General features: G+C 35.4%; 1 protein-coding gene across 1 annotated transcript in view; it reads right to left on the reverse strand.

The window, feature by feature from the left end:
* LOC112160491 (CUB and sushi domain-containing protein 1) overlaps window positions 1-11,363 on the reverse strand; it is a gene marked incomplete in the record, with an annotated part of 398,036 nt that overhangs the window by 126,986 nt on the left and 259,687 nt on the right. Inside the window, 8 exon segments of the mRNA XM_024295052.2 lie at window positions 583-771; window positions 857-1,044; window positions 1,620-1,758; window positions 2,714-2,786; window positions 2,961-3,082; window positions 5,386-5,526; window positions 9,041-9,226; window positions 9,352-9,534. Coding sequence (XP_024150820.1) covers window positions 583-771; window positions 857-1,044; window positions 1,620-1,758; window positions 2,714-2,786; window positions 2,961-3,082; window positions 5,386-5,526; window positions 9,041-9,226; window positions 9,352-9,534 — 1,221 coding nt within the window.

Below are 11,363 nucleotides of genomic sequence, written 5' to 3' on the forward strand. Positions count from 1 at the left end.
AAGATTTTGTGCATCAAATGATGCTGTAGCTTATATAGCTACAATGAAGTCTGTGCTACAGCTCGTGTGTTTCACAGAGTTGGAAGAAACTTCCAGGAATCAGAACTTTTAAAAGGGCACATTCTTAAAGTCAGAGCAAAGCAATGTCTAAGGCAGTATCGATTTGATTGTACACTTCATGCACACTTTCACTGGTTCACAGTCAGTCTAACCAGTGGATGAAATGTACCGCTTTAAAAACAGTCTACTCCTAAGTGAAGCCAAGAGAAGGGAAAATAAATGTCAAACCAGAAGCTGCAAAATGTTTACTTACAGGAGAAACAGTTAGACTTAAGTGTACATGTATTTTGGGTATAGAACACGACCACGTCTTCATGTACAGCTATGTCTGCGGTCTGTGTTGGATAATGTGCTTGGCATTTTCATAGATAAAGTAGGTGGAATCTCAGAGAAAAAGGAATAAAAAAAACGAGGGTTTTAGATTACTTTTCTCAGTGATTGTGTTTAAAATTATTATTTAAAAATACAAATCCCTATACAGCAAGTTAATATAGAGATCTGAAATGAGAGGCAGATTCGTACCGTCACAACTGGGAAGAGCGTGACTCCACTGATGATTCTGCTCACAGACAATTGGCTCTTCATCGCTTAGTGTGTATCCAGGGTCACATGCAAATGAGACACTGGAGCCAATAGCAAAGTTGTTGCCATGCCGACGACCATTGACTGGGATGCCAGGATCGAGACAAGAGTCTGATTCCATTTTCACACCTGAAAATCAACACCGAGTCAACAGGCTGAATGCAGACATGTGTCAGTAACAAACATCTGTCATAAAGGAGTCAATCAGTCCTACTTTCATATCTGATGCTGAAGCCTACAGCAGAGCGGCTGTTGTCTGTAGTGAACAACAGGAACAGGAAGTTGGATGTGGAGATCAGGAAATGAGGTGCTTGGGTGCCATGGTATTCACCGATCAGGGGAGACGAGGCTGAGGGCCCGTCCCTGATCTCCAGTGTGTCATAGTTGACTTCTGTCTGGAACCTATATTGACAAATAAAAGGGAAATACTACACATGGAACAGCCTCCAGTGTTTAAACATCATTCGAAACTATGAAGAAAAATGTAACAAAGCAGATTAATACATAGTGCATGGAAAATTGATTTTAACTTCTGCTAAACAGACTTTAATGAGCAAATCTAAGAGATTTATTTGATGGATAAATATTTACTCAAACCAGTGCCTGATAATTTTAGGATTTTTTTTTTTAAGTTTAAGCATCTGTCTGGGTTTAAAGTGGGAGAAAGTGATGCATCTAAAAAGCACACAGTCTGAATAACAATTTTTGAAAAGCTAAATAAATAATACATTAACATCTGCAACAAACACATAAATTTGGGGCTATTTCTTAAAAAAAATAAATAAATAAATAAACATGAACAAATTGACCTGAACACCACACCCCAGCAAGACAAATTTGACCAACAATGGTTTCTGGTTTGTGTGTGGCTGACTACATCATCAAACCAAATAAAAATGCTGATAGCAGACATATTTTAACACAAACTAAAACAAGTTTGACAACAGACTTTTTTGTAACTAAAAAAAAAAAATTACTTGTCAAAGTGTATCTTCACAGCTTGGTCTTTTTGTGCTTCAATCACCCACTGGCAGCTCAGAGAGTCTTTATAAAAAGAGGGCCAACCAGGAGACAGCACAACACCACTGGGGGCTGTGAGATGGCCTCCACAGGGAGCTGGAAGTAGATGAAGTTGCACACAAACACAAACAAGCAAACATGAGAATTAGACAGTGAAATTAATCATTTTTTGTCTTGTAGCTTGTGCTGTGGGCCCTACTCGTGTCGAGTACATAGATCCGTTTTTAGTAACTCTGATATCATCAGCTCTTACAGTGTTTTTGTTGTTGTTTTCTGATATTTATTTTGTTCAGTAGTAATGTATTTCCAAGCAGATCTAATGTTGTGGCAATAAACAGTTGGATGAGTTCCCTTGGAGAAATTAAAGAGTTACTTCAAAGACTTAAGGAAATACAAGCACACGTTTACTAATTCATAACAACTTTGTTAAAAATAAACCAATACACTTCTACTTTATTCAGTTTTTTTTTCTTTATTATACACTGACATTGTGTTGCTAAGCTCACTTGGTTGTCAGGTTTTTCTTTTTGCTTTTTATTTCTTTGTCCTTTCAAAGCTCCAAGTACCTCACCAATTCCAATTGTTCTTTTAAGTCTGGACTCTAAGCACTTTTGTGACTTTCCTACACCGTCTGCATTCCCAATCAGCAGCGCTTGGAAAATTCAATTCAGTTTATTTATAAAGTGCCAGTCCACAATTGAGGTCGTTTCAAGGCACGACAAAAAAAGGCAAAAAAGCATCTGAGGTAATCCACGAGAAACTAACTTCAGAAAAGCAACAGCTATAAGCTCCACCCATCTAATAAGTCGATGTCTCCTTTATCCCCATTTTTTTTTTTCCTAAAGCTGCTAAAATATTAGCATGTTCCGAATTATTGCATTCACTCATTCTTGTTGTCATATCATGGAAACACTTGTATTTCAGTCTGCTTACATTGTAATTAATGGAAAATATGGAGCCATCATACTTTAAATACACAAGCCAAAATATTAAGTATTTTGAAATAATATCCACTGTGTAGCAACAAAAGAATAGAAACATTTATAGTCACCTTCGCAACGAGGTACAGCAGCAGACCAAACAACATTTCCATCTTGAATGATGCAAGTGACTTGATCTGACCCCTGAAAGTGCAAAAGTCACATATAAACACATGCTTAACTAATAATAATTTGCATGGCCTCACCACCCCATTATAACATTCACTATAAGAGGAAACCGTTATGAAACAGTTGAAAGGGCTGCAAATAAAATTAAAGAAACTGAAAAACAGAAGTTTTCCTTTTTTTCATAATTACCTGTGTTCTTATGAATCCTTGATCACAGCGAAAAGCCACTGAGCTGCCAAGCTGAAACAGGTCGCCATACCTTTGGCCATTGATGGGAACGCCTGGATCGTGACATTCATTCTGACCAAATGCTGCAAAAAGGGGAAAAAAGTCAGCAATAAAGAAGTTTAAATAGAAATGAACGTTTTAAGTATTTAATAAGAATTTGAAGAAAGAAAAAAGAAAAAACAGAACCAAAGTCATTTAGAAAATACTATTAGCTAATCGCATATGTACTGAAAATCATCTCTACTAAAAAGTATGACATCTCAACTAATGTGGAAAAATGTGAATTAAGTTATCAGTCCAGGAATTCAGCTCCACCATGTTTGGCTTATAATATCAACATTGAAGAGATTAACCTGATTCAAACTAGGGCACATATCCAATGATTTGATACTGATTGAAAGTAAATGGGAACAAGGAGAAAAAGAAAAGAGAACAGAAAAGTTCACACACACATATATATATATTTTTTTTCCCATATTAAGAAGTTAGTTTGCTGTTAGCATGCAAACAAGTTCAGCACATAAATACAAAACATTCACATTTATATTTTTCTCTTTGTCAAATATGACCCTTAAATGACAGCGCAAAGACAAGGTCACGTGGGAGGCAGTGTGAAATGGTGCAAAATGTCATGGTAATCACAGAAAATGAATCAGAGTCAGTCATGCAAAACTAGTTCATCTCATTGAAGGCAAATACACAGACTGCAGTCAGGTTCAAAGACTGACAAGATGACAGGCTTAATAAGGCAAAGCTTGAGTAAGACACGCAAAAAGTGATCAGTCCAGCAGAACTAATCAAATTGGGACACAGGAATGCTGGCAGTTAGTTATCTAAGCAATATTTTATTTGTTTGAGCCACTTGTACTGTTTCTCTATTTAAAATGTTTGTTTGAATAGCTGCACATTTTTGGACAGAGTTTGCAATTTCCCATGTGTTATTGACATGTTTTTTGCAATTATTTCTTTTTCAAATGACAGAACACCCGACAGTTGTCGAGACATTCTGAGTTGACCCAACTGCAATCCCTAATTTAATTGTTAGTATGAATTCCCACTTCTTCCTTTCTCCTGATGTTTTTTCCTTCTCTTCTACTAAAGTCCTCACAGGTTTCTTTTATGTCTGTTTGTGAGTTTACTCTGTCCAGTTAATGGTCTATTTTGGTCTCCCAGCCCGTCTGCTCACAATGCATTCTTAGATTTAGGTCTCACGATACTTTTTCTTCACCAGTTGCACTCATGTCTGTCTGATTACAGCCTTGTCACTGGCTATTCATTCCTGTCAGACTCCTTGGGAGTTTATCTCTCCTCTTGCAAACAACCTTTGTCTTGGAACTGCTTTCACATTTCACATCCGTCAGTTTCATCTTTCCGTTTTTGTGTCACAATTCAAACAGCTGCATCCAGTAAAATGCTCTTTCTTTTGTTGTCCAAGGTAACTATACGTCTACAATTGTTACTTAAGGGTTGATCCAACAATTTCTGCAATCAAATCTTTACTATAGCTGCCCTAAAAGTGTCAGAAACCGGAGGTCATGCAGAAATAAAAATCAAACAGAGTGTTGAAAACACTTCCTGTCAATTAGTAACCCCAATCATAAAACTATTTTGATTGTGGATTTCACTTCTATCCTAAAAATAAAACTTACGTAGGCATTACATTCAAGTTTACTAAATAAATTAGTTCTCTGTGGGTAAAAAATGTTACATGAACGCACACAGTGTACATTTGGATAAAGTACCGTATTTTCCGGACTATAAGTCGCGTTTTTTTTTTCATAGATTGAATGTCCCTGCGACTTATACTCCAGTGCGACTTATATACGAATTTTTAATGATGAGATATGGACCGTAAGTCTAGAGTGCCCTCTTATGGTGATCTATGCAATTACTTTATTTACTTTAGTTATTCAGACGTGACACAGAGGACGAAGAATTTAAGGGATTTAGTGATATGGAGTGAGATTGCGTGCAATTAATTACAGTAAAGATACAAAGTTGATGAGTTCTTGAGGCTATAGTTAAATAAAACTGTTATGTTATATAAATGCTACACCTTTTCGTTTTTTTCATGATGCTAATATGTGAATATGTGTTGACACATATTCAGCCTGTTTTCTATTCACTTATGAATGTTATAACTTACCTTCAAGGATGATGTAATATCGTTTTTTTCAACCAGTTTGTAAAATAAATTACTTGAAAAAAATGCGACTTATACTCCAGTGCGACTTATGTATGGTTTTTTCTTCTTCATTATGCATTTTTTGGCTCCTGCGACTTATACTCCGGTGCGACTTATAGTCCGAAAAATACGGTATCAAATATCAAACACTTAATAAAAACAAAAAGTTGAAGAAATTTATGACAAAATAAGCATTCATACTGGTATAGCTGATGTTAAATCCTTTCCCAGTGTTGGAATGATCAGACTGAAATTCCAGTCTCATGATGTGTCCATTGGAGGCGATCTGAGCAGGAACATCTTTTCCCGAGAATGTCCCAAATGTGGTTGCTTCAGACAAACCTAAGAAAAAAATAGAAAAACTGTTAGATAAATGTTAAACAACTCCAAAACACATTTCAGTTTATATATTTCAGAATAAAGAGCAAACAATAAACTAGAGTAAATAAAAAGGTAAACTTTTTTTTTAAGATTTGATGAAAATAAAATACATTCAACATTTTTATGAATTAAAAAAAAATGTTTATTTTATGAAAACGAACATTATAAGAAAAAAAAAAAGTTTTCAAATAAAACATAAAAAATGGTAAATATTTTAAAATAATAATAATAAAAGATTATAATACAATTAGCATATTTAAGCAACATAGCTAACATTAATATTTATTTTGTTTTTTGTATTTCCCCCTGAAAAATGGGAATCCAGTACAAATATCAGTGATTTTTTTCTCTCTTTTTTTTAAACCAATGTTTTCTGAACAAGTCTCTTGTACACTGTGCAGTGATAAGAAGTAACCACCACTAACAACAAAACAAAACAAAACCAAAAAAAACATGTTTTCTAACTTGCTATGCATTATAGAAAACTGTAGCAATACACCATGTAAAGTGCACTGAATGTGCATAAATGTCCCTGTGTGAGATTGTTTCTACATACCATCTTATTAATGTTACATTAAACTTAAACTAAATATTTCAAGTGAACACAAAAGCAACCTAGGCAAACAAATGCCTGAAGACTTTAGAACCCTGAAGAAGATCTGAGTTAAGTCTAAATGTTTTTTCTTCTGGTCTCTTTTGGTTCATTCAAATGATGTACCTAAATTAACCAAGAGGGTCTGGTATCATATGATTGTGTTGCTTCCCTTGTTATGACCTAAAGCATGTATTTGTGGACAGTTCTGGGGGGAAGAATGATATTTTCCGCAGTACTCATCATCCCCTCAGGGGTACAAGTTGCAGCGGCTTTAAGGCATTGTTCTGTAGCCATAATGGACTCGCTGTGCACCAGCTGAGTGGCCCTAAAACTCCTGACGGCCCTGTGCAGCTGTAACCATGTATCACCTCACGTCCATATGACACATTTGTGTCACAGTATTTGGCCATTTAGTGCAACAAATTGGCCTCCACATTAGTTCAGCACAGTCCTCTGCTTGCGTTAAGTCAGCTAACAACTCAAGACGACAATAAAGAATTATGCAGAGCAGAATCCAGCAAGTCCAGACATGATGCTATCATTTGTCAAAAAGTAAAAGATAATGTGCTTTTGTGTAATCAGAATAGGAGAAACTTGGGATGTAAGAGAAAATCAAGTGCAGGCATCTATAAGAGCTGCTTGATAAGAGCAACAATAAATAAATGAACTACATGCTCATTTAATATTTGTTAAAAAAGCATATTTTTACACATAAAACTTTAAATCAGGATTTAAACTTAACTTATCTATCAGAATAGTATTCATAATGCTAGAATATAGAATGAGAACTCAGAGAAATGCTAATTTACTATTTGAGTGTATCACTTTAGATTAAGATAACCAATGCAGTGTTATGACAATAATGACCAATGAGAAGACTGGGATAGCCAACATTTATTTTTTACTTCAATTTAAAAAATAAATAAATAAATAAAGGTTTGAATGGTTGTCAATTTGCACATCAGGTAATCAAATGTAGATCGTTGAGGGAACTCTGGGTATGTGAATGTACGTGGTTTTTGTCTGTCTGTTATGGAAAACAGATAGTAGTCAGAAATTGTATCAAATGCAAACATTTTCTTGACAATTTGTATTAACTGTATAATATGTGGCTACTGATGCTTGATTATCCTCATGTTACCAGGAACATTTTTATTCTGTTATTAAATTTAATTAAAAAAAGTTAAAAAAAAAACAAACAAAATACATGACCAATAAAATAACTTGAAACGGACAAAAATAAAAATCAATGGAAAAAAAAAACAATAAGAGTGAAACATTACTTTTGATTTGTTTAACTATTTAAAAAAAAGAAAAAACAAATGAAATAAATATAGATTAAAAAAAGAAGTTAAATAATTTTTCTATTGAGACTAAATCAACTCATGACTGTCTCCTAATTACTGTCACAGGTGTTTTTAATCTTGTAATCAGGTCATTTGGAGATGTAACGGGTGACAACAGTCACTGTGTTGTCTGGTGATACAGTTTGTGTCACACAGACACATATACCAAAGAGAACCAAGAGTTGTCTCAAAGAGTTGGAAAGAAAATCATGGGCAGGCATGTGGAAGGTCAAGATCTTGAGACTACCTCAAAGCTGTCTGATGTTTCTGCGACCACAGCTGCACATATTGAGTAAAATATTATTTCCTCTGTCATGTAAGCTTCCTGGATGTGACCACCAGAAGAAGTCTGATCATAAAGCAGCTTTGCCTTTTCTTTTTTTTAATTTCAAACACATTTTGTGAGTTTTAAGAGATTTCAAGGATCATTCTGTGTTGGTCATCAATTTGGTTTATGAATGAATTTTTATTTCCAAGTCTTATCTCACTTTTCAGTTTTTAAATACAGCAATACAACATGTAGATCATAAACCATATAAAAATTACTCAAAATTTAGATAGATAAGTATATAAAAATTGCTTTTAAAATCTGGATTGTGTACAGATCAGCCCTAGATGCAAAGCTACAAGAATTTCAATTCATTCTCACATTGATTCAGGAGTAGCATATTGAACAAGATCAATAACTCACTTATATTTTTATAGTAAATTCTTATTGAGAATTGAGCCATGGTTCATCAAGACTATATTTTCCACCTTAAAAACCTCCCTTTTAGACTTTCAATTAAAATTTTACCTAAATATAATCAAAAAAATTGAACTATATTTCCTAAACTATTTATTTTTCACCTGTACAAAATGGTTGCATCTTAATTCAAACTAAGTCATGATTTGACATTTGACGTGGCATTTTTTTCTCAGGAGGACTTTCTGTAACCCTGATGTCACAGGTACTCAGACTGTGATAAGCCACACAGGCCTCGTACACATATTTATATTGTGTTGCTCAGACTGATAAGCAAAAGGTGAGTCTGTGTGTGTGTCTGTACATTGTAAGAAGAGATCACTGTGGAATAAAAGGATAATTTAGAAGTTATGCATGCTTTGTTTCAAGAATCTTTGCCAACTCTCAGAAAATAGATTATGTATTTTACTCTGCATTGCTAATTTATAAAAATTAATATTTGACCTTTAATGGAAAACATGAGCCATTATTATTTGGGACAAAATGTTAAATATATATATATTTTCACAAAAAACATTTTGCAAGTAAATCCGATGAGTCCTTAAAAAACGTCACCATGACTATGGGATGCAGATGCAGTCTGGAACACTAGATATTCTCACTCTCTTTCATTTGAGAGAAAAAGTAAAAGTAATTCAGATAAAATAAACAGGCACTAGTATTTATTAGCTTAGCTTGTAGTTTAGATGTAAATGGCTTCTGATTTTTTACATCTTTGTTTATCTTCCATTTTCCCCATTCCTCTTGAAATGAATAAAGAAGAATGAAGAGGTGGTCCAGCATAATTACCTTCATCTTTGACCACCAACCAGTCAAACTGTGGCTCCAGATCAAAGTCGGAGAAGAGGAGATGTATGCGGCTCCCAGGTTCAGAAATGATCAACCACACGCAATTCAAGTTATTGCCATACTCCTCTGGGTAGTTAGGAGATAAAATTGTTCCTGATGGAGCAGTGAAGTTGAAGAAACAGGAAACTACAAAGAAGAAGGAATCAAGGACAGACAATAGGTTAACGTGATCAATATTCCAGATATTACAAATGGACTCCAAAGGACAGTACTATTGGCCCACTCGAGGGAAAAAAAAAATGTTTACTCACAGACACAGCTGGGTTTATTGCCAGACCATTGGTTATTGTGCTGGCATGTGATGGTTTTTTCACCGACAAGTTCAAAGGCTGCCTGGCAAAAAAACGTCAACACGTCGCCGTGTTGAAAGTGATCGCCACTACGACGACCAAACGCTGGCACCCCAGGGTCACCACAGCCTCCCCGTTCGATCTCTGGAACACACAGACAGTTGTGTTGCTGAGCTGATGTCAGCAAGGGACTCAGTGGCAATCAGAATAAGTGCTTTTATGCTTTTGTTTGTAAAGTGTTGATAAAGGAAATTACCAGTCATGTTGACAGTTAGTGTGTCAAGTCCATAGAATAATTACAGGAATAACAAATATTTAACCTCATTCAGTTCAACAATGTTACTCAGCAATTACATTTTCTCCTTTTGTTCTTTTTTGTAAAAAATACTGCTGACTGAAATTTGGATGATTCTTTGCACACTTAAAAAAAGAAGAGACATTTAGAATCAACCAACCAACAGGCCCACAGATTATCCACACGATCAACCAACCAATTAAAGGGCCAATTAACCAATCAGTCAATCACCCCGTTTTGAGATTGTATTGTATTTTATTCTATTCTATGACAATGGAAATGTAAAAAATCAATAAAATATGTTTATACTTGTTTAGGTGTGTATTTTTCTAATGATCATTGAACGAAATGTGTGTTCCTGACTCAGACTAGAACTACTTAAAAAATTGGCTGCTTAGAATACTTCTGATAATGTATCATTTCTGAAGGCTTTTGGAAGTTTTCAGGTTAAAAAGACATCACTGTCTGACAATGGATATCATCCACCTGTGACAGTGAAGTCATCTTGAAATTTCTTCTCAGATGAGGTGATACGATTAATTGTGTGTCTGTTTCCACATTGTTGATGTTGCAGAGTAATACTGAGACCCAGTGGTGGACAGACAGATGAGAGAGGCTGGCAAGTCAAGGAAAAAAAAAAAAAAAAAACGTCCTGTGTGGCCGGCTTGTCTCATGGGACACTCAAGGCAGCTGACAGGTGCTGACAGTCCACATTGACTGCCCTCTTGGCTGTCACCAAGGCACTCAAATGCGGTATGTGTGAGGAATTTGGTGAGAAAATCATTTAGAAGATGACTTTCAATGAGTTTTGAAAAAAAAAAAAAAAACAATCTTGTAAATTGGTGTGCCCTTGAGGTTAGGAATGCAGTTACAAACACGTTATGTATGGGCTGGATGAGGCGCTCTTGGATCAAAGCTTGGGTGATGTTGTCAGACATTTAAAAGCAACACTCTGGGGAAATGGAGGGCTGGGTTTAACTGTACCACAACTAAGATTTTTAGGGTACTTCAAAAGGAAAATTTATGTTCTGGGTTAGGTTTCTTCTCCAAATGAAAGGAATTTAAAGTTCAGTTCAGGAAGGTTGGAGTATCTGCACTGTCTCCTTCTGTACAACACCGAGCAGTAATAGAAAGAAAACAATCCTCTTCAAAGTGGCTGGATTTGTCCTCAGTAATGGGGAGTGCAGCTTGGCCATTGGGGAGAGGCTTTAGGTGGAGTCACTACTCTTTTATATCAAGAAGAGCCAGCTGAGATGGTTTCCAAGGTGCTAAAGAGTGTGTCCTACCTGTCTCATTCTATACCTCCTTAAAGCACTGCAATACTTTTGACTTGAACTGCAAAGTCATTGTACTTTTCTGCAACAGTTTTTATCTCCCTCTTTTCTAAACCAGAGTGTTTAATTTTTCTTTCACTTTTTATTTTCAAAATCTGCCATTCAATCAGACATGTGTCGTTGTGTGACACATGCTCCACAGAAACTCTGAGTAAATGGTGCTCAAGGTGAGTTTTTGTATTTATGAGCTCTCCACCTTCCTCAGTTTGAATGCACCTATCACAAGAACAGAATATTTCTGAAAGGATAACACATTTTTTTGTGTGTGTGTTGAAGGACCATAGCTCACTGTCAAAATGACTAGCATGTGTCATCATTAATATCAGTGACACAGACACTGGTAA

This window comes from Oryzias melastigma, linkage group LG3, assembly GCF_002922805.2.
Source record: "Oryzias melastigma strain HK-1 linkage group LG3, ASM292280v2, whole genome shotgun sequence".
NCBI lineage: Eukaryota > Metazoa > Chordata > Actinopteri > Beloniformes > Adrianichthyidae > Oryzias > Oryzias melastigma.